Below are 24,340 nucleotides of genomic sequence, written 5' to 3'. Positions count from 1 at the left end.
CCCTTTAGCCAATACTTGTTGAAAGGCTGCTTAGTCTAGTACAGACAACCTGTGGAGGAACTGAGTGCCTTTTCCCCACCAACAGACCTCCTTTTAAAAAGGACTTGCCAGACACAATGGTACACACCTATAATCTGGTACTCTGGAGGCTGTTATGACATATCTAGATGTCCTCCCTAAAGCCTCATATGATCATAGGTAGGGCTTCTGGGAGATGACTGGATTATGGGGGTGTGATACTCATCAATGGTGGTAAACCTACAGCATGCGTGCTACAGCAGGCTGTGTGTAAACCTGAAAGCTCTAAAAGGTTCACCATCACTGAGTTATAGGGATTTTTTTTGAGACATGGTTTTACCATGTAATTCAGGCTGGCCTTGAAGTAACTATGTAGCCCAGGCTGGCCTTTATCTTGTTGTGGTCCTCCTGCCTCAGCCTTCCAAGTGCTAGGATTACAGATGGGCGCCACCAGGCCCAGCTACTGATGAGTTTATAGATAAATGTAATGGGAGATGAAGCTTGGTTGGAGGAGGTAGGTCACTGAGGGTGTGGCCTGGAAGGGTACAGCTCTATCTGCTTCTTGCCATGGTGCCATGAGCTGTCTCTGCCCTGCCAGGTCCCTCGGCCATGCTTGGAGCCAGCCGAACAGGGACTGAAACCTCTACACACCATGAGTTAAAATAAACCTTTCCTCCTCAGAGTTGTGAGCATTAGGTATTGTGTCTCAGCAACGAGAACGTAACTAAGATAGAGGCTGAGGCAGAAAGATTGCAAGTTCAAGTCCAGCCTGGGCAATTTAGTGACTTACTGAGCCCCTATCTCAAACAATAAAAAAGGGGTGGGGATGGAGCTCAGTGCAAAGGCCCTGGGTTTAATTCCCAGTCCCACAAAATAAAACAACCCAACAAGGAGCAAATGCTGAATGGCTGTTTTTTGCCATTCTTATATATGTTTTAAAAAAATAGAGCTAATGATACTCGTCCTGGCAGCTCTGATCTCACTTGTAGAACAGTGTCGTCTAGGAACTTACTTTATGACTCTCATATACTAATTTATCAATTGGTGCCCAAGCCAGGTGTGGTGGCACATACCTGCAATCTCAGCACTCGGGAGGCTGAGGCAGGAGGACTGCTGTGAGTTCAAGGTCAGCCTGGGCTAAGACTGAGATCAGGACCAGCCTAGACTACACAACAAGACCCTGTCTCAAAAACAAAACAAACAAACAAAAAAACTTGGTGCTCGATACTTTCAGGAACATGAATAGTGTAAGCTGAGATTTGGCTCCCCTGAAGATGGTTTCTCAATTATCTTATGAGACATACTGAGAGTTAAAGTCACTCCAGGAGGAATGGGAATACAGGTTAACAGAGGTCCACCTGACTTACCTTTGAAAACTACTGACTGAACCCCTGCTGCAGTATCCACTAACCTATTCCCACTCTATTTTACACTTACAAATCCACACAGACAGTTCACAAAATACAAGGATTATTCAGTACCTTTAAAATAAATAACATGTATAAAACCTAATCATTCATATAATTTTATTTTTTCGCTTCAACCATAATAATATGATATCCAAATTTTGTCTTAATTGGTGGGTCTGTAAACACAGGCTTATCCATTCCACTCACAGGCAAGGCAAATGCTGCTTCTTGAAATGGTCCTACCATGGACCCTCTGGTCATCCAACCCAAGTCACCCTGAAAAACCAAAAAGATATGTGATATAAAGTGGCCCTGAAAAGGGAAGAGTTCTACTATAGCTTGAGAGAATGTCCCACCATGAACACTGAGGTTACTGGGTGTATTCATCTGGCTAAGCAGGAATTGGCTAGGACAAAATGTGTGGAAGAAGTGTAACCCTGAACTGATTAGCACTCCCCATGCTGCTGGACTTGAACTTAGCTGTAGAAGTTTGGTCACACCTTGATTTAGACATAGATAACTTATTCAACTATTTACAAGCTGGACATTTGTTTTTATTTATAAGCAGGTACAGAAGTTATGGGAAGATTTATTTATAAATACAAGAAATGTAATAAATACATGAAATGAAAAGTACTTACATGGTCTTTTACAAAAACTGAAACAATAAATATGGATTTAATCAAAATTTTAACATAGCCACATTGGAGAGATGGTGGAAGGGAAAGGGGAGAGTATGATATGTTGGAAAATCCTCCTCTATCCTTTTATGAATTGACAGAAATATATGCATTTCATTGCAGAGTAATGGAAAGTAGTTTTTCTGGGAAAAGAATTTGTTATTACAGGCAAAATAGATAGGCACATGCTATGTTCAGTTATAAGCCTTTTAGAGCTACTTTATATTTTATGGAATTTTTTTTTTCTTTTTTGGTTTTTTGAGACAAGTTTTGCTCTATAATTTAGGCTGGCCTTGAATTCAGTATGTGGCCCAACTTGGCCTGGAATTAATGGCATCCTCCAGCCTCAGCTTCCCAAGTGCTGGGATTACAGATATGTGCCACCATGCCTGGTTATTTTATGGATATTTATAACATATATATATCCATACTGGGATAAAGCTAAAAGAAGTAAGATGATGAAGCACCCATATTTAAAGACAACATTGTGCTTGCTTCGGCAGCACATAAAGACAACATCCTTTTGAAAAGTTTACTGACAGCACTATTAATAAACCATTTAATTTTTCAGTTTTTATGAAGTTTTTTTTTTGAAGTTTTTGTTTTAAAGATTAAATTTATTTTCAAAGTACTTATAAACAAATGAGACGTGACTAAAGCATTTACAGTGAAGTTTTCAAATAAATCATTTTAATACCTATCTTTTTATGGGATTACAATAGCATTACTATGGTAGTACTTGTTTTGTTTTTATTACAATTAGTTATTTTCAAGATTGATTATTACTAACAAATCCTGATTTTCAGTATAGGTAGAGTATCCCTTATCCAAAATACTTGGGATCAATCAAGTGTTTGAGGCCAACTTGGGCTACATAGTGAGTTCAAGTCCAGCCTGAACTACACAGTAAGACTCTGTCTCAAAAAACAAAAAAAAAAATCCCAACCAAACAAACAAAAAATCAGGACCAGAAGTATTTTGAATTTTGGAATACGTACATATACATGATATGGTATTTTGGGGATGGAAACTAAATCTAAGCATGAAATTCATTTGTTTCATATATACCTTATGTATATAACCTGAAGGCAATTTGATACAGTATTTTTCATAATGTGCATGAATCACAGTTGCATGGTGTGGAATTTTCCACTCAAGGCATCATGTTGGTACTCAAAGTTTTGGATTTTAGAGCATTTTGGATTTTTGGATTAGAGATGTTAAGTCTTTACTGTGCCAAGGCAAGGCAAAAATAAGACTTTTTTTTTGTACTTGGAATTAAACCCGGAGCTTTCACACTGAGCTACATCCTCAATGTAACTTTTCTAAAAAAACCTTTTTTTTTTTTTTTGAGACAGGGTCTAGCTAAATTGCTAAGTTTCCCAGGCTGGGCTTGAATTTGCAGTTGTCCTGCCTCAGCCTCCCACAGCGCGAGGATTATAAGAGTGTATCACCGCACCCAGCTCAAAACACGATTAATTTAAAAAATTATTTTTCATCTTCTATGGAATATTTTACGGTTAAAAAACTGTTTGGCATTAAGTGTTTATGCAAATAATTTGTACTGCCGATCTTTTTTATTTTACTGATATTTACATTATACAACTCTAATCACTAAATTCTTCATCACTGAAGTATGTGTTCTTTATCCTCGGGTGCCTCGAATTATCTGAGGTCGAGGGCCCCTGCATTGTGTTTCCATTTGTTCTGTTCTTCAATTTTGGCTTGCTGGGATGTGATGCCTTGACTGAGACTGTCAACAGCAAGGTCTTTCTGCTTCATCTTTACTGTCTCCTACTTCCTCAATTTCTTCTGCTTCGGTGATTTTCCTTTTTTTCTTTCTTCTTTGGAGGCTCAGGTTCTCCAAGCATATTTTTTGGACAGGCATAACTAAAGTGTCCACTGTTCCCACTTTTGTAACACTTAGATTTATCAAAGTAGTTTTGTCCTCAGATAAATTCAACTGCTCTTCCATTGTCAATAGTAGTGCTTGCCTTTATTACTCTACCAAATAACTTGTTTATGGCTCTGGTGAAGTTTTGTGCAGTCTTTATCCAAAAATTAATATAAATCCAACCCCTTTACTCTTCCTCATATCTTTGTCTTTCATTTTAGTAACCTTCACAACTTTGCCATACTTGGAAAATATCCAGTATAAGTCATTGTTCGTCAGGGAGAAGGGCAAGTTGGACACATACATTGTGCTCTTACTTGGAGCCAAACCACCACTCATTTCTTCAGGCAGGGTAGGTTCTGGTGCAGCTGGGGCTCAACCCCAACTTTTCCTCACCCCTGGTATCGGCCTCAGCATCCCCCTCCTAGGCGGGTCAGTGCAGAGGCCAGGTGGTTGCAGCCTGGACATTTCTTTTCTTTTATTCGTTTTTTTTGGGGGGGTGGGGGGGACTCAGGATGAAACCCAAAGCCTCGCACGTGCTAGGCTCTACTACTGAGCTATATCCCTAGCCACAAATTGGACATTTCTACTTTGAAGATTGGGGGGGGCAAGTTGAGACAAGGTCTTGCTATGCAGTTTAGGCTGGCCTTAAAAATCACTAGTGGTTCTGCCGCCTGCCTCGAAAGCACAAGGTCCCGAGTTCAATCCCAGGTACCAAAATCAATCAATGAATCAATCAGTCAATCACTATTTAGCCCACACTGGCCTCAAACTCACAGCAATACTCCTGCCTCAACCTCCCAAGTGCTGGATTTACAGGTGTGTGCCACCCATGCCTTGCTGAGATTTTTTTTTTTTTTGTAGTACTGAGGTTTGAATTCAGGACCTTTGCCCTCAGCTACATCCCCAGCCCTTTTTATTTTTTTTCATTTTGAGATAGGGACTTGTTAAGTCACAAAGTTGCCCAGGCTGCGCTCAAACTTGCAACCCTCCTGCCTCTGCTTCCTAAAATGCTTTTAAGATCTTTAAAACAAGACTTAGCTAAAATTAGTGGCAGAACATAGAACTAATTGTTGCTTTTGTGTTTCCTCTGTGGAGGGCAGAAAAATTGAAATGATAAGACAACATACCCCTTGCCTGGCTTTATCTTCACTATACTGTGTGGCCACTTCATTGAATCGCATTCCAGACTTTAATTTTTCCATGGCTTCCATAATTTTGCCGTGTTTTTCACACAGAATATGTCGGACCTACAAAGAAAAAGCATATATCCATGTAATACCTGGAGATTCAAATGATTCTTCTCAGTATACTAGTCAATTCAAATTAAGCTCACAAGTTAAAAAGAAAAAACTTACATTAGCTTGGGACAATTAAAAATCCCACAAATCTGCCCAGTTAGGTGACTGCTACAAACCCATTCCCTGAATCTAGACAATATCTCAGAATCCTGATTTAGCTAGATATGGTGGCACATGCCTGTAATCCCAGCATAGTATATGCGCTGCCAAAGCAAGCACATGTAATCCCAGTATAGTAAGGCCCCAATTTATGAACATTCGAGTCAAGAACCTTCACAGATACTAATGGACCTCTCATCGTGAACATTCGTAGATGCGAAGGAATTGTGTTCACATGCCTGCCAGACATTGTCACAGTTGAGCTACTGTGTGCTTACTGTACAGGGTGATGGTATACAGTATATTTTTGTGTGTGTTTGGTTTTTTATACTTTACATTGTATATTTGTATCAAAGTGAAAAGACTCACTTTGTCAGAATTACAAATGAATCTGACCAGGAACATTTTCCCAGAATGCAACTCGTTCATAAATTGGGGATTTATTATACTCTGCAAGGCTCAGGAGGCAGGAGGACCACAAGTTGTAGCCCAGCCTGGGCAGCTTCGCCTTGTCTCAAAATCAAAACTAAGTGCTGGGGACGTTAGCTCAGTGTGAAGGCCCTATGTTTAATCCCCAGTACTGGGGGTAAAAAAAGAACCTTAATTAAGATGGAAAACAGGCACCTGGCTGTGAGCAGTTCTCATCTCTAACCTTGTAACTCAATGGCAACAGGAAAAGGACACATGATTATGGATGACAGTTTTGGTCCTGGAGTCCAATATCAACTGTGCTTATGACCTGAGGCATGGTTTTAAATCTCCAAATGTTTCCTCATTTGTGTAAAGATTGAGATGATGCAGCTAATAGTCAGTAAATGCTGGCTACTATCTAATCAGAGTTGGGGTATGAAAAAGTCCACTAGAAACTATTTCTTATCCAAAGAAGCCTAATGTATAAAGCCACCATAATTTAACATTTTGTGTGTGTGTGTGGTACTGACAATTGAAATAGGACCTTCATACTGAGCTACATCCCCATCCCTTTTTATAAAAATTTTGAGACAGGGTCTCACAAAATTGCTGAATTGACCAGGCTGCCCTTGAACTTGCCATCTTCCTTCCTGCCTCAGCTTCCCAGATTCCTGGGATTGTAGGCCTACAGCACCACACCCAGCCAATTCAACACTTTACAAAAGTATCACATGCTAGGTGTGGTGGCATACAACTGTAATTTCAGCACTCAGAGAGGCTAAGGCAGAAGTATCAAGTTCAAGCCCAGCCTGGGTAATTTAGAGATTTAGTGAAACCCTGTCTCAAGATAAAAGGTTTTTATAGAAAAAAGAAAAAAGCATCAAATGTTGAATATTAAGAGTACTCAACACTATAGTATTCACTATGACCTTGTTTACATAAAACCATAGTTTAAAAAAACTCTATACATTTAAAAATAATTTTGTCATACTATCTGTTTTAGAGGGCTTTCCAGTTTTCATTCAAACACAATCAGTTATTTGTGTTACACTGTAGGTGATACACTGGGGTAGGCGCTAAAGGTCCGTCCTCATACTTTAGAGACAAACAAATGGAGGATGCCCTTGGGATTACTGAAATGGAGGGTAGGATGGGGATGGAGATTGTCCTTGGCCCACAGGAACAACTTCCTGACTAGTGGAGATAGGAACACATCAAAGGAAAGATGGTTCACAGAGTCAAACTCCTATGGAATGTGTTCAGTTCTGCCTGAGGGAGACAGCAAACAATCTGGACAGCAGAGTGACAGCTTATTGGGGGACAAGAATGGCTCATCAGACCTCATCTTGGCCTGGCTGAAGCTCCTAGACTGCTCCTCTTTGCTTTCACACTCACAAAGCAGCCTCCTTCCATCTCAGTAGGAATGTGCACACAGCACTCAGGACCACAGAAAGGGGCCACGACCTGCCATCTTAGCAATGAAGAAACAGGTATTCTGATTTGAACAGTGTGACCCAGTAAGTTTACAGTACCTGTGGGGTTTGTAAGGATCATAGCCAACTGCCAACTGTGTCTTAGAGAGAGCCAAGCTACAGCTAAGTTCAGGAGTGATAAGCACAGAGGAGGTAGCTGAAGCTGTGAGAGGTAGGGGTGGTTACTCTTGAGAGACTGTGCAGAATAAGAGGAGGAGGAAAGAAAACTTATGACAACCTTGAAGAATATCAATGTTTAAGCAACACCCTCCCCCCAAAAAAGCTCAAAAAGCATAACAAAAAAGAAATGCCAAATAGGAGAGAAAAGTGTATTAGAAATCAAAGCAGGAAAAAAAATGAGGCTGCGGATATAGCTCAGTGGTACAGCTTGCCTAGCATGCACATGGCCTTGGTTTCTGTCCCCAGTACCACAAAAACAAACACACAAAGCAGGAGAAAGTTTCAAGGAAGAAATAGAAATAGTTAAGAGGGTTAAGTGCTGCAGAGATATCAACTAAGAAGCACAAAACATTTAACAACAACTGGTACAGGGATTTTTTTTTTTTTGGTACTGGGGATTGAACTGAGGTCCTTGCACTCGCCAAGCAGGTGCTGTGCCACTGAGCTAACTCCCTGGCACAGGGATTTAACTCAGTGGTAGAGCCCTTGTCTAGCAGGCAAGAGGCCCTGGGTTCAAATTTCAGCATTGCAGCCGGGTGTGGTGGCACACACCTGCAATACTAGCACTCAGGAGGCTTAAGGCAGGAGGAATATGGTGTATTCAAGGACAGCCTGGGCTACAGTTAGTTCAAGACCAGTCTGAACTATTCAGCAAGCCTATCTCAAAACAAACAAAATCTCAGCATTGTAAAAAAAAAAAGTTAGCAATGACTAACTGGTTAATAAAAGGAGTTTCAGAAGTGCAGAAGCTAGCTAGCTGGGTGGCACATAATCCTAATACTCTGGGAGGCTGAGGCAGGAGGACTGAAAGTTCTAGCCCAGGTTGAGCAACTTAGTGACACCCTGTCTCAAAATAAAAAATAAGGAAAGGGCTGGGGATATAGCTCAGGGTAAAGGTCCTGAGCTCAATTCCCAATGTCCAAAAAAAAGAGTAGGAGCCCAGACACAGTAGGCTGATTAAGGAAGCAACAGGAAGTGGAAAGGTAAAGTACAACATGGGGCACTCAGCCAACCAGTTTACCTTAAAAAAGGAGGAGTGTGGTGGTGCATGCCTGAAATCCCAGCACTTGGGAGGCCAAGGCAGGAAGATTGAAGCAAGTTCAAGGCCCACTTGGGCAAAACAGTCAGCTCAGGCCAGCATGTACTACAAAGTGAGATCCTGTCTCAAAAAGACCAAAAAACAAGAAAGAAGAAGCATACACTTTAAAGATTCTGGAGCATATTTTCAGAATGAAGGGGAAGATCTAGTAAAAGAGGGAATGCAAGAAGACAGAGCAAAAAAGGAGGATGCAAATAAATGAAAGAGCAAGGCCTGGTATTTGGAATACTGAAAAATTAGCTTTAAAGGAAGAAAGCTGAGGAGAGAGTAAGGAGGTAGGAGTGAAGATAACTGTTGATGGAGGCCAGAAAGCCAGAGTTCCTGACTCCTTGTGAAGATTTTTTAAAAAGAAATTTGAGACAGGATCTCACTAAGTTGCCCAGGCTGGGCTTGAACTTATGATCTTCTTGCCTCAGTCTTCCAGAGTGCTGGGATTACAAGTGTATGCCACCAGTCCCGGGCTAAAATATTCATTAAGATATTATTAAGTGGTTAATAAGTTATTAAATTTGATAAACCAATTACTCAATTAAAGACTAAGTAATTTAATTATAAAAATATTCTGAGAGGACAGGCGTGATGGTGCACACCTGTAATCCCAGCACTCAGGAGCCTGAGGCAGGATGATCTTGAGTGCCAGGCCAGCTTGGAACAGAGTTCCAGGTCAACCTGGGCTACACAAGGAGACCCTATCTGAAAGAAAATGTTGTGAAAGTAATAAAAATATTTAAAAGTTATCAGATAGTATTTGATAAGCACTGTGCTAAGTGCTTTATATGAATTATCTCATTAAATCATACCAACCTCAGGAGACTAGATCAGTCTTTTCCAACACTGGCAACACATCTGAATCATCTCCAGAGTTTGTTTTTTTTTTAAGCAAAACATTTATTGGCACATTTTACACACACACACAATGACAGCATTCATCATAGGAAACCTGCACCTGCACATGACATATTCCAGAGTTTCTAAAAAAGATACCAAGGTCCAAGCGGGTCATGGTGGCACACACCTGTAATCCCAGCACTTGGAAGGCTGAGGCATGAGGATCATTGAGTTCAAGGTATGCTGGGCTACAAAGTGGGTTCAAAGCCAACCTGAACTATACAGCGAGAGCCTGTCTCAAAAGAACCCCCCCCCCCGCCAAAAAAAAAATCAAGATTCAGACCCCACTTCCAGAGATTCTGATGCAGTTGATCTAGGGCAGTGGTGGCAACCTATGATACACCTGCTGCAGAAGGCTATTTGTATCACTGAAAGCTCTAAAAGGTTCACCATCACTGATAGGGTAAGCCTCAACATCAGTAAGTTTTAGAAGCTCTCCATGTGAATCTGATGATTTCAACCCCAAACAGCCAGCCAAGTCATCTGCTGACTGACCAGAACAGGGTGGTGGACGGCTTGAAGCAAGGGGTAAAGGAATGCTAAGCAGGGCTGATGGCCAAGCTGAGGTTAGAGGCCAGATATTAGTATCCCCGACCCCCAATGCTATGGGAGTCTCCAGTAGGGCCCAGCAGTCTTGGGTTTCAGGGCTAAGAAAGCAGACTACTGGACTGATCCTGAGTTGTAGTCTGGCAGGTGGAGGCAGCAAGATGACCAAAAGAAAAGGGAGTTGGGGGACCTCAACCCAACGATGAGGGCTTAGAGCTAATTTCCAATTCACAGGAAATACAGAGAATAGAACAAACATGAAGGCTGGGAGAAGGTGGGGAGAGCCGGGCAGGCTCGAGAGTCTGGAGTCTGTGAGAAGAACAGAACAGGAAGAGAAAGGAAGGAAACTGTGGCTAGTAAATGGGTCTCAGGATCTGCACAGCTTATGGTGACACAAGAGCAGGATGTGAGCATATAAGTGGGGTCTGAAACAATGACAGGATACGGAAGGAGCAGACATCCTAAAGGCTGGATGATCCTGGGATCCCTCCCTTGCTGGGGCCTTTGAAAGCACTAGCAATAACCCAGGTGTCCTTCAACAGGTAAATGGTTTAACATACAATGGCACTGCTGCACCATGGAACACCATGAAGCAGTACAAAGGAACAACTATCGATACAACTTGAATGAAATCTCTACAGAATTACACTGTGTGGAAAAACCAATCCCCAAAGGTTATGTACTATATAATTTTATTCATTTAATATTCTTAAAATTATAAAATTATACAAATGGAGAAGAGATTAGTTGCTGCCATGGGTTAAGAAGAGTGTAGAGGGCAGGAGGGCAGTGGGGCTACTTACAAAAGGGCAACAGAAAGGTTCTGTATCTTTTTTTAACATTTTTTTTCCTTTTAGATTTTTGAGACATGGTCTCACTAAGTAGCACAGGCTGGCCTCGAACTTGCAATCCTACCTCAAGCTCTCAAGTACTAGGATTGCAGGCTCTGTTCTATATTTCGACTGTATCGATGTCAACATCCTAACTGCGCTATTGGACTACAGTTCTGTAAGATGTTACCATTAAGGGAAACAAGGTAGAAAGTACTTGTACTATTTCTCACAACTGCATGTGCATCTATGATTATCTCAAAACAACAACAACTCAATAAAAATCTGAACCCTAATCTACTCTCTCCACTAATTATATGCCACTCCTTTCCACATAACTTATGGCTAGCCACACTGGACTTAATTTTTCCAGAGAGGATAAAATGCCTCTTTAAAGCTATATGCAGTGAAACAGTCTCTTACATTAGGTGCTTATAAAGTTAGCACATTAGGTGAAATTTGTCTATATCCAAAATGACCCTAGAACAGTGGTGGTGAACCTATGGCACTCGGGCCACAGCTGGCTGTTTGTTATCACTGAAAGCTCCAAAAGGTTCTGTCACTGTCCTAGAACATCGCTTAGGAAGATGTTATATTGGAGACCAACATGTCAGCTCTAATTAAGCCCAACATAGCCACCCCCTCCCCATTCTGGACTGTAACAATGACCACTTCTTCAGTTGAATATGAAATGAAGTAGCTGGTTGGATTTGGGGGCCATATTTTATGAAAATTTACCTTTGAATACCATAATCTCACTTTACAAGGTTGGATGCTAATACAAGAACAGAGGACAACTTCAGAAAAGCAGGTTTATGTCACTCATCTCTCTCAGGCATAGGTGCACTGAGTAGAAAGAAGGGTAGAATGGCTTGCCCCCCAATCCTCCACACGTGTATGGTTGAATTTATATGATGAAATTCTATTTCTACCCTTCTCATGCAGCAGTGAAAGTAATTTCTTTGCCTAACTGCTTCCATCTAGACTGTAATAACAGGGTTTCTCCCCTACTTTCTCTCTCTCTCTCTCACCCTCAGAGCCTAATACACTGCATGGTGCAGGGCAGATGTCACTAAATCCTTACTAAATGAATAAATCAAAGTACAGGTTCCCACATCCTAATTAAAACACAGAAATTGCCTTGCTACATAGCACTAAGTAGTATAGTTCTGTTTGCAGGTTAACTTTTCCATGGCAGACACTCTGGGCCTAGATTAAGTACTTCAGGTAATTACAGTATTTATTGATTGTCTCCTGCCTTGTTTTTACAGTCAAGGCCCTGGCTTGTAGCTCATCAGTGGAGGAGCTTCCTAGTGAGACCTGTACCTTTGCATGTTTAGCAGAGGAGCCTTTTAACACTTATCTACGCTCTTGATTTCATAAAACACTATCTTAAGAATAACTCACTGGGAAGAGCTAACAATACATTTTAAGGAACAGCACTAAAAGTGTGAAGAAATTCTAGTAGTGTCAGAAAAAGCATTTGAGAAAATATTTAAAATTACTTTTCATAAGTGAGACTGGTTATTTTCCAATTCTGTGTCACTTTGGCTTTACATCAGTGTTAGGTTAGTGTCTTAGAATAAGTTAAGCATATGATCTTTTATGTGTACATACATACATACATCTATGTGTGTGATTTATATTTAACATGGAAAAAAGGAACTAGTGAATTAACTCACCTTTACTGCATTGCCACCACCTTTGGGGCCCTGAGCCTTCTTGTCAGCACTACCACTCCCAGAGGCTGCTCCCCCTTTAGAGAAGAGGTAACAAGTAGTCAGGAATATTTACAGCACCTTGATATCTTGGTGTCTACAGCCTAAGTTGATATGTGTCATAGCATCAAGCTTCAAAAGGGATCTCTGCCAGATACTTCACCTACAGCAAGCTAAATGAATCTGTGACTCATCTCTTGAAACAGGAAATGTGTGTCCCATGTAAACACTTCATGGAAAACGGATCCATAGATGAGTGTGCTAAAGGATGAGTCAGAGCTCCAGAAGCTGGGCTAGATTTTTCTGGGCCCAATTTCAAATCGTGCCTTCTAAGGACAAACCCCTAAGCTCTTGTAAGACTTCTAATATGTATTACAACCATGGATTTGAGCAGTCACAAGTGCAATAAGTAAAATCTCTAAGAATATATGTTAAACATATTTGGCTAAAGAATATAATCATTTCCAAATTCCCAGAGTCTACTACATTGCCTATTGAAGTCTTTTTAAGAAAAGACATTGGTTAGGGCCGGGGATTTAGCTCAGTGGTTTCACCGCCTGCTGCGCAAGCCCAAGGACCCGAGTTTGATCCCCGGTACCAAAAAAAAAAAAAAAGAAAAGGCATTGGTACTTGGATTAATAACTGTTGGTGGCATCTTCCATTTTGCTCCCATGTCATTTTACTCCTGTTAACTTCTATGTAGGAAGCAGCATACTGTTAAACAGGCTGATGCTCCTAAGAACTATAGCCTGGTTAAGTGTTTCAGAGTAAGTACTAAGCTCCAGGCATTGTGAGTACAAAGAAACAAGGAACAAGCCTTGGGAACTCATATTCTAGGGAGGAAAACAGATCACTTCTGGAGAATGCGGCAGGTGCAGAGAAGGTTAAGCACAGAGGGCTATGGACACACAGAGGGACATTTTAACCAGCCAGGCAAGGTTTTCTGGCTAAGGAGGAGCTGGCTAAAGACAAGACATTCCAAAATGAGAGAAATAGCATGAGTCGAAAATTGTATGATGAAGCCAATTTTGGGGTGAAAGAACCAACAGATGAACCTGCTAGGGAAGGGAGCTGAGGGTCAGGACATAAGAGCTTTGGATCCCCAAACTTGGGTTTTTTGTTTTTGCTTTTATAGTGCTGAGGAATAAACCCAGGACCTCACATGTTTGGCAAGCATTTTATCACTGAACTATACTCCTAGCCTGAAACTTGGAATTTATCCTAGGATTAATAGGAAGCCAGGGAAAAGTTTTAGGAAGGAGACTCCATTTTACTTGTCTTAGTACAGGTTAAGTATCCCTAATCTGAAAATCTGAAATCCATTTTGGATTTTCAGATTAGACACACTCAACTGGTAAAGTCTACACAAATATTCCAAAATTCATACAACTCTCAAATCTGAAACACTTCTGGTCCCAAGCATTTTGGATAAGGGATATTCAATCTATAACTCCAACGCCTAGAACAGTGCCCAACACAAAACAGGTGTGCAATAAATGTTCAACAGAAAACCCAAAACACTGACTACTAAAACTCTAAGAAAACATTACTACCAAGAGTTTTATTAAGCCAACCTATTAGCTGGGTTTGCTATACATACACTTAATTTTTCAATAAGGAGGATTGAACCTAAGACTTCCAGCACATTACTCAAGTGCTCTACCAGTGAGCTACATCCCCAACCCTTTTTATTTTTTGAGACAGGGTCTTGCCAAGTTGCCCAGGCTAGCTTTGAATTTATAATCTTCTTGCCTCAATCTCCTGAGTAGCTGGGATTAGGGATGTGTACCACCGTGCCCAGCTGTATTCACTCTTGAAGGCTGATTCTTTACAGTTATTCCATCTTCTCCCCTCCTAGTCAGTCTTCTAATTTCTACCTCACTCTCTGTGATTTACTCAGGGATCTGGGTATCTACTTTAGGCTTTCTCTCCACCCTCTCTCCTGACATCATCTTGGGTGACCCTACCATCTAAATTCAGGAATCTCATCCAACAACTTAACTCGTTTGGATCTTCCTCCCAAATGCCCATGTTCTCTACTGCAGGCCTCCTGCTTCAGGGGCACATGATGGAACTGTGTCACTCAGAACTAGTGGTTCAGCCTCTGCCTACAACCTGTTCTTCCAGCTTTCTCATACCTCATTCCCACAAAACTGGTTCTTTGACTTCATAGAATACCACTGCCACCACTAAGTCCTCTTATCCTGCCAAGTTCCCAGACTCCTCCTGTCCTTCCCAGTCTAGACCATGCTTGCACATCTGCATTCCCACTGGTACCCTTAATTTCTTTGTGTTGCTATCCTATTATAATTGCCCAACAAAACCCCAACCTTTGCTCTAGCTACACCTGGCTCTTTTCAATTCTATACTGTGCCAGCTGCAAGACACTAGGTAAATTATGACTGTGTAGACTGTCTTCTACAAATTAATGGCCTTCAATCTGTCAGGATGCTAGCCATGAGGGCAATCCCTTTATTTGTGTTTCATTCCTTCTCCCATTACTTTATTTCAAATCTTTACCACTCTCCTCAAGATCCCTACTAAGTCCCTGCCTCCTCAGTCTTTTAAAAAAATAAACTTGCCTTCATTTCACTAAAAAATTGGGGTCAATAAGCATAATCTCCCTAACTTCCCCCATTCCTCCTTCCTGGCTCCAATACTTACAATCAAGCGCACCTTGTCTCTTTCCCTATAAAAAAACATAAAGTGTCCCATATATTCAAAAGTCAGATGCTCCACCTTACTCCTACACTCCATTTTCTCCAAAATCCCACTCTTCCATACCTTTGCCTCTCTTATTCTATTGGATCCTTTACCTCAGCCACACTTTCAAGTTTTCCTGTTCTGAAAAAACAAACAAAAATGTTCTAATCCTTCACTGTCTTCTATCTACCATCCCATTACAACTTTCCAGAAGTCCACACCCACTGTCTCCAACTTAGCACTTTCCAATCAGTCCTCTAGTCACTACAATCTGGCTGCCTGAGACTTTTGCCTAAGGCCACCTCAAATTTTTAAACCTAAACAGTATTGTTTTCAGTCCTCAATTTGGTTGTTCTGCTATGCTTGATAGTTCTTTAAAACTTTCTGATTTCAGAGCCAGGTGTGGTGGCACACATCTGTAATCCCAGCACTCTGGAGGCTGAGGCAGGAGGATCGCCTCGACTTCGAGGACAGCCTGGGCTACACAGTGAGTTCAGGGCCAGCCTGAACTACAAAGGGGGAGCCTGCCTCAAGAAACAAAACAAAACAACAAAAAAAAACCTTTCTGATTTTATTCTACTGCACTCCTTTTATCTTCCTTTCCTCCAGGTTCCACATTATTACTTTAGTTCAGGCCACCACCTTCTCTCACCAGGACTACTGCAACAATCTCTTTGCAGGTCTTTCTGACCCATAAGCAAACTTCTTAGCATCATATATAACACTGTGCATGGTTTGGTCTGTTTTTGTTTTGGGTTCTTGTTCCAGCAACAATATACTGCACAAATCATGTCGTTTTTCATCCCAGTGCTTTTGCTGTTGTATCCTGTCTGGAATTCTTTGCTCCACCTGCACTGCCCATCTTGCCATACAAAACTCGTCTCTTGTCTTCCCTTCCCATTTCCCCGGCTAGATGAAGCACTTCTTCGGTTTCCATAATATCTCAGCACTGTATTTAATACAATACTTTATGGTTTACTATGCTTCTATCTTCCCCACTACTTCAGGGGCTCCAAGTTGTGTCTTTACAGCTCTAATAACCCCTAGAAATGGCAGCCCCACCCACGTCATCGCCTCTGAAAAATGACCCTTAGCAGCTTGTACTACCCATCAGGACAGACCCTGCACCGTACCCCAATGTGTTCCCACAACTCCAGGTAGCACTTGTTCTTTCTAAATCTCACCGGAGGAGCTCTAGACGTTAATGGATGACAGCCCGGTAGGCCACTGGCCACCTGCTGCCTCCGTCTAGGACCCTGAGAGTCGCCAGTCTGGTCCTTCCCTTCTCTTCACCCACCCCCATTGTCCCTGATTGTTTCGGTAGCTCTACCTTTTCCCCCCTTTCCAGAGCCACTTTTTTCCTTGGGCGGCATCTTCGAAATTTGCAGTTGAACGTTCAACTACAGTTCAGGTAGCCGTAAAAAAAGCCCCTTCAGGACCCACGAGGACGTCCTGAACAATGCCTGAAAGCAGCATTGCAACAGAGCTTTCTTACCGCGGCTCCGAAGCAGGCACAGCTTGGGGCAGACCCAGTTCATTATAGCTCTTGGACCAATGGGGTTGAAGATGTTTGACCAATGAGAAGCTGGAGAGCGGGTCGAGGCGCGGAGAGAAGGGAGGGGTTTGGGAGGGAAAGCCCGCCTCTGCGCTTTTTAATTTAGGTTTTGTTGTGGCTGTTTTTTGAGACAGGGTCTTACTATGTAGTTCAGGCTATCCCTGAACTCACTGTGTAACCCAGGCTGCCCTCGAACTCGCGGTGATCCTCCTGCCTCATCCTCCTAAGTGCTGAGATCACAGGCCTGCGCCACCACTACCTCTGCGCTCATTACCTTACTTGGGCCAGCTCCCTCGCTCCCTTTGCTCCCCTGCCCACTTCCTTCCCGCGTGCGCAGTGAGAGCGCTGGGCCTCTGCAGTCCCTGGGCGCCTGTTGTAGCCAATCCCGGGGACCGCCAGACAAAGGGAAAGTAAGAGACGTGGACGCGGACCCCCGCCCCCTTGCCTTCCCGTCTTACACAAGTCTCCCCTCCACGGCTGTTTTTCGTTTTTAAATTTTATATTGCAGCTGTAGCTAGTTGAGTTCAAAAGATAATTAAAAAAAAAAGTATCACCTCTCTTCCTTTTGTAGAACTTCGTCAAGGAGATACATTGGAAGCAGTCTAAATGCTCTTCGGTGGGGTAGCAGAGTAGTGCCTGGGTTCACGAACTCAATTCTCTCCACGATTCTGGTCGCAAACCCAACTGGACGAGAACCGAATCAAATTTCCCCATAAGGTCAGCATTGACCCTAACCATTAAATTTGATTAGGTTTTCATCCAACTCGATTTGGGACCAGAATCGTGGAATCAAGTTAGTGAATCGAGGTACCATTGTACTTATGTAGTGATCTTAAAACAATTTAAGATTTTGAACCATTTTGGGTCTAGGCTACTGCCTGATTCTACAATCATAATGCCAATTAAGATCTGCAAAAATAATAATAAATACTGTAGAATGACTATTGCAAGCCTATGTGTACAGATAGGGGAATAGCCTTAAGGAAGGTTACATATCAATATAGAATATAATTCCTTTTTTATTTATTTTATTTATTTATTTATTGGTACTGGGGATCGAACTCGGGACCTTGTGCTTGCAAGGCAGGCAGTGGAACCACTGAGCTAAATCCCCAGCTATAATTCCTTTTTAAAAAGTATATATTCTGTACTGTATATTTCTGTCCATCCAAAGGACAGACAGAAAGCTGGGCATGGTGGCACACTCCTGTAATCTCAGCATTCAGAGGCTGAGACGAGGATTGCAAGTTCGAGTCCAGCCTGAACAACCTGATGATGTAGCAAGACCCTGTCTCCAAATAAAAAAGTGTTGGGATGTAGCTCAGTTCAAAAGCCCTGGATTCAACCCTCAGTACCATAAAAAAATAAATAAAGCTAGGAGGGCTGGTGCATGTCTGTAATCCACACTGGAAGGCTGGGGGCAGGAGGATTGCAAGTTCGAGCCCAGCAAGGACAATTTAGTGACTTTTTGAGACCCTGTCTCAAAATAAAATTCAAAAAGGGCTGGGCATGGTGGCACATGCCTGTAATACCAGCACTTGGGAGGCTAAGGCAGGAGAATCACTGCAAGTTCAAGGGCAGCCTGGGCTACATAGTGAGTTCAAGACCAGCCTGAACTACATAGTGAGACCCTGTCTCAAAACAAAAACAAACAAATAAATAAATGGCTGGGGATATAGCTCAGTTGGAAGGCCTTGGGTTCAATCCCCAGTACTACACACACAATGTATAGATTCTGGAACCAGATTGCCCGGTTTCAAATTCTTCATCATCTGTCTGTTGGCTCTGTGACCTGGAAGAGGTCACTTCACCTCTCTTTGGTTCAGTGTCATCACCTGTGAAATGAAGTTAATGAGAATAGTACCTGTATTGCATTAAGAGAATTAAAAAAGATCCTGTTTGTAAAATACATAAGACAGTGTCTAGCTCATAGTTAGCATTAACTTGAGTGAGGTTTGAATTTGTGCCTCCACATTTTTTTCTCCCCTTACTCAAACCCTCCCTCCTCCACCAGTAATTTGTATATAATGTCTGTTTTTCCTCTGTTTCATTAGACAGCTGTCCTGGCTTGCCACTGCCAGCCAAAATACATAGTTCTACCAGCTTGGAGTTTAGGGTTTGTCTTCCTTTGGTGCTGAGGATGGAACCCAGAGCTCCAGGCATATCCAGCAAGCAGCTCTACTATTGAGCCACACTCTCAACTCCTTTTGCTTTTTTTTTTCTCCTGATACTGGCAGTTGAACCCAGTTGCATTCTACCACATTCTATCATTCTACTCAGCCTCTTTTCACTTTTTATTTGAAACAGAGTTTAGGTTTTGAATATAATCTATTTTGAACCGGGGTTGCTTCATGCCCAAACCAGAGAGGCACATATTTTCGAGGCTGCACCCAACCCCAAATCAAATACAAAAGGAGTCCTTTATGTTGCACCACTGTGATTTCTGAACACACCTTGGGCACTTTTTGTTTTGGATTGGCAATGATTAGCTGTGGAGAATGCACTCAGTGCCAAGGCAATCTTTGTTCCTCCATGTTTGAAGTGAATCCTGCTCCTCTACTGACTTTCCAGGCCCCGACCTGGTTTAGGGACTAAAAAATGATAGTGTGGCCTCATGTTCATGGCCAGGAGCCCCGGGAGGTTCCTTTATTTATTTATTTATTTATTAATTATTTTTGGTACCGGGGATTGAACTTGGGTCCTTGTGCTTGCACAGCAGGCAGCCAAACCACAGAGCTAAATCCCCAGCCCCCTAGGAGGCTCCTTTACTGTGGCTTGTCATTGAGAAGAGCCTTTCCTGTGACCAGCAGCTATAGCAGTCATGGAGTAGAAATGAAAAAAAAAAACAAAAAACAGATTTTAGAGCCCAATCAATAGTTAACACGAATGGCTGATGTACCTCAAACATACTTAGTGCCTGAAGCATTGTGAAAGCTCCATGCATTTCAGCAGATAATAACAGCAGGAATGCTAATAAGCAAGCCTGTGTACATAGCTAACTGTGTTCAAAGCAGTGCCTAAAGGCCAGCAGCTCCAAGGAGAAAAAGATGGATGTAAGTCTGCTGGAGGCTCAAGGTCAGAAGCATTTTAAGACAGATACAAAATCATGTATGATCTCAACTATGCAGTATGCATCACAGAAAGATAGAATGGGAAATACAAAATTTTCAGTGTTCTAGAATATGAATTTATGTCTAACATCCATTTTCTTCTGTTTATATCATTTTCTGTTGCTTGGCATTTTTTAATTATTTAAGCAAAAAGGCAATAAATATTATTTGAGAAATGAACAACAAAAAAAGCCAGCTCCTCTACAGGGTTAATTCTGCACCAGTCTGCAGAGGCAGACTGTGGGGGTGTTTGAAGCAGAGTGACAAATTAGCTGAAGAGAGGGCAAGAGGAGCAGAGAGGAGGAAGATTCAGCCTTGAAACCATGGCAACATCTGCTGGAGTGTGCAAGTGACTCAGAGCCAGTAATGACTGCCAATTGTGTTTTCTACTAATTATCTTCTCAGACTGAGGCTTCTACACATTACATAAACAAGGATAATCAGGAAGGGAAGCTGGCAGCTCTCTTCTCAGTACAGAGGTTCACAAACCTTGGCCCAGACTCATCGCCCCACTCCCACTGCTCCAAAACCAAAGGGCTATGGTTTCTATCTGAGACAGCAGCAGAGCTTATTCTGAAAGGGAAATTTGAAGCAACAAAATGCAGACACCTGGTTGATCCCATTCACAGGTGGTCATAGGGAACTCTGGGGCCCAGACTCAGGGGACAAGGACAGAAAAAAGTCACTGCTGGAAATTGAAACATGAAAAAAAAATCAGAAAATGGTGGATGAGATCAGCCACCTGTAAAAGTAACTACCCACCACAGTAAATGGATGCACATTTATTGCTGATAGGACTGATGTGTCTCCCTAAGTACAGTCAGTGGCCAAAGAATTTTCTAACCCACTTCATGCTGTTGTAAAAGGTTGGGCATGAGGTAACGAGGCTTTGAGTGACTGATCAAAAAGATTCAGAGAAGACTCCATCCACATTATTCCAGCACTGAATAAGCAAAAAACACAAAACAAAACAAAAACCACTACAGTTTCTGGTGATCTATTCCAGATCTAGTGGGGTGGATTTTTTTCAGAGACAGTGTTCATTTGAGACTGTGGAAAACAGTGAACACACAAGGCTTGTATACTATGAGCAAAGAGGTTTCCTCCATGATATCTTTTAGGTTTGTGTTGTTTTGCTTTCATTTTCCAGGGTATTGGGGGTTTTTTTGTTTTATGGGATGGAACCAGGGCCTCACATATGCTAAGCAGACACTCAACCACTCACCTACACTCCCAGACAGTTCTCCTTTAGTTTTCACAACAGCCTTATTTGCAAAATATCACAATTATCATTTCAGAGCTGAACAAACAGACTCAGATAAGTCAAGAAATATGCCTAAATTTTCACAGGACCTGTGGCAGGGTTGGGCTCTGAACTCAAATCTGTCTGACTTCTAGGCTGGTAGCCTCTCCAGGATGCTAGACTGCCCACGCTTTGCCATTTCATACATTAAATCCAAGAACATCCAGTTCCCTTTGTTCTGAATGCATGCTTACCAAGTCAGCTACCTAAGGACATGAAGCCTATGGGCGGTGGGGGGCCACTTTGTGCAAGATGCACCAGCATGAGACATAAATAAATTAGCCTTTGGCTTATATGGATCAGTGTGTTGGTTATGAGTAACCTGGAATGTGCCCGCCTCTGCCTGCCGTGCTACAGAAGCACAGAAGTGAGGAGAAGGAACTCGGCATGGGAGAATAGTGGGTACAGCACCATAGCTGAGGCAGACAGGAGGTGGGGAGGAAGAGGTTTTCTACAGCCTCACCTTCTGGAAATATTCTCCATGTCCATGGGATCTGCCTCTTAAGTACCTCTTCTCCTGCCCCATATCACATTTTGTTGTTGTTTTGTTTGTTTGTTTGTTTGCTTGTTTGTTTTAAGAGATAGATAGGGTCTCACTATATGCCCAGGCTGGCCCCAAATTCCTAGGCACAAGCCATCCTTCCCCCTCAGCTTCCCGAGTAGCTGGGATTTACAGGTATGTGTCATGGCTACTGTGCCCAGCCTGTCCTACCCCCACCATTTTATGGTGAATGGTGAACATGCTAGATTTGCTTTTTCACATATCCACCCATCAATTCATTTTGTTTTGGTAGCAATTCAAAGCAAACTGTAGATGCCAGTGCACCTCATCCCTAAACACTTCAGTAGTCATGATCCTAACTAGGATTCATCAGTTGTTTCTTGCTTTTGTGCCCTGCTCTCCTCTCCACTGCCACAGCTGTCTGCACATTCTCAGGACCCGTGGAACAGCCTCCTCATTGATTCCACCGCTACCACTTGTACCCCTTCTTCTGTGGCATCTGAAAGGGAGCTCTCCAAAGCACAGAGCCAACACTGTCACTCCCCCAATTAAGTCCCTTCAATGGCTCCTACTGTCTGACAGCATAGTGTTTTAAAAATGTTTCTTAGTACCTGATTGCTGTACATAATGGCTAAGAGAGTCCCCAAAAAACTAAAACTAGAAGTTCCATTCAACCCAGCTATTCCCCTTCTAGGGATCTTCTCCAAAGAGCTAAAGGCATCATATTACACTGATCCATGCATACCCATATTTATAGCAGCACAACTCATAACAACTAAATATTGGAAACAGCCTGATCTCTCACTAGTACTCTGGGCTCCAACCTTACAGAGTTGGTATTTACAGGTCCTCTTCAAGACTCTATGTTATTCTCCCTACCTGGAATGTTTTCCTGCATTTTCCATCTGGCTAACTCTTATTTACTTTTCAAGATTGAGCTTGGGCCTGGGATGTGGCTCAATGGTAGAACACTTTTCAGTATGTGTGAGGCCCTGGGTTCCATCCCCAGTACCAGAATTCAATATTGAGCTCAGATGCTGCCTCCTCCTGAAGACTTCCTGACCCTTTCCTCCCTTTTTCTTTATAGTCAACATTCCACCTCTAAACCCTGAAAGTATCTATTTTCAAGCTTCAAAAATTTATCAATTCAAGAATGTTATACAAATAGGGAGCTGGGGATGTAGTTTAGTAGTAGAGTGCGAGCTTGGCATGTGCAAGATCCTGGGTGTGATTCCCAGCAACAGAACAAAAGTTACACAAATGGGATCACACAGTATGTTACCTTTTGTTATTGCCTCCCCGCCAAGTATAATTCCCTGACATCTATCCAAGTTGTTGCATATATTAGTATTTCATTCTGTTTTATTGCTAAGTATTAGTTCATTATATGATTATACTGCAGTATTCACCTCTTAAAGGACATTTTGGATATTTCCTATTTTTAGCTATTACAAATAAAAGTGCTATGAACATTCATTAATAGGTTTTTTTGTATACCTAAAATGTACCAATAAAAGAATTTAAGAAAAAAAATTCATTAATAGGTTTAAAAAAAAATTTTTTTTTGGTACTGGGGATCAAACTCAGGACCTTTCGCTTGTGAGGCAGGTGGCAGCACCACTGAGCTAAATCCCTGGCCCTTTAAAAAACTTTTAATTTGATTAGTACATGTTTACAGTTCGTGCAGTTTACAGTCATCTTGGGAAGTGGTTACATGTATATACCACAGCTTGTTTCTTTTTTAATCTCCTTACTATTCTATCCCTTTAACTCCCTTCTCCTCCAATTCTCCCACCCAATTTTTCATTCTTGTTGATATTATTGATCTTAGCTCATGTTAGGGCATATAATGTTTACATTAATTGAGGTTATTAGGTCCCTGTACATGGTACATCTTTATTCTGCTTATTTCCTCTTCTCCTCCTTCTCACCCCTCACACTTTTTCCCTTCGACCACTTTCCTATTGCAAGAGATCCATCTCCTTATTTTCTTCTATCCATCCTTTATTATTTTCTTTGTACTTTGCCTCATTCAAATGAGAGATATCATATGGTATCTAAGCTTTCTGTGGTTTATTTCACTCAACATTGTATTTTCCAGGTGCATCAATTTTCCTACAAATGTCTCAAATCTGTCATTCTTTGTAGCAGAGTAGTATTCCATTATATATAAATCCCACATCTTCTTTATCCAATCATCTGTTGATGGGTATACAGGCTGTTTCCAAGATTTAGCTATTATGAATTGTGCTGCTATAAACAATAGTATGCACATATCACAGTATTGTGATGACTCAAGCTATTTGGGGAAGATACCTAGCAGAGGGATCACTGGGTCATGTGGAATTTCTAATTCAGTTCTTTGGGAAATCTCTATAGTGATTTCTCATCAACAGTGAAGGAGTGTTCCTTTTTTTACCACAGCCTTGCCAGGATTTGTTATTGTTTGATTTCTTTCTTTCTTTTTTTTTTTGGTACCAGGGATTGAACTCAGGACTTTGAGCTTTCGAGGCAGATGTGTTGCCACTGAGTTAAATCCCCAGCCCTTGTTTGATTTCTTAATGATTGCCATTCTTTCTGGAGTAAGATGGAATCTTAGAATTGTATTAATTTTTATTTCTC

General features: G+C 41.7%; 1 protein-coding gene across 3 annotated transcripts; it reads right to left on the bottom strand.

The window, feature by feature from the left end:
• Nucleotides 1-1,527: 1,527 nt before the first annotated feature.
• Nucleotides 1,528-16,846, bottom strand: Pin4 (peptidylprolyl cis/trans isomerase, NIMA-interacting 4). Of its 3 annotated transcripts, none has more exons than XM_021250525.2 (4): nt 16,744-16,846; nt 12,510-12,583; nt 5,132-5,251; nt 1,528-1,703 (listed from the first exon to the last, which is right to left on the bottom strand). In XM_021250525.2, exons 1-4 carry the CDS (start codon nt 16,784-16,786, stop codon nt 1,545-1,547), a joined length of 396 nt encoding a protein of 131 aa, XP_021106184.1. In that variant the 5' UTR covers nt 16,787-16,846; the 3' UTR covers nt 1,528-1,544. The 3 variants fall into 3 exon arrangements, with proteins under 3 accessions (XP_021106184.1, XP_004872718.1, XP_087066670.1); XM_004872661.4 differs by having other exon boundaries at nt 16,579-16,757; XM_087210544.1 differs by lacking the exons at nt 12,510-12,583; nt 16,744-16,846 and adding an exon at nt 16,579-16,703.
• Between the last annotated feature and the right edge of the window lie 7,494 nt (nt 16,847-24,340).

Source organism: Heterocephalus glaber, unplaced genomic scaffold, assembly GCF_053883595.1.
Source record: "Heterocephalus glaber isolate CG9 unplaced genomic scaffold, H.glaber_assembly_v1.0 deba00001145, whole genome shotgun sequence".
Taxonomy (NCBI): domain Eukaryota; kingdom Metazoa; phylum Chordata; class Mammalia; order Rodentia; family Bathyergidae; genus Heterocephalus; species Heterocephalus glaber.
The sequence above is the reverse complement of the archived record's forward strand: the minus strand, read 5'-3'. Positions and strand labels throughout refer to the sequence as shown.

Coding starts and splice junctions, on each gene's coding strand:
- Pin4 (XM_021250525.2), bottom strand. CDS start 16,786: ATGAACTGGGTCTGCCCCAAGCTGTGCCTGCTTCGGAGCCGCG. Junction 5,252..12,509: donor GTGGTGGCAATGCAGTAAAG/GTGAGTTAATTC, acceptor TTTTCTTTGTAG/GTCCGACATATTCTGTGTGA. Junction 1,704..5,131: donor AAGATAAAGCCAGGCAAGGG/GTATGTTGTCTT, acceptor TTGGTTTTTCAG/GGTGACTTGGGTTGGATGAC.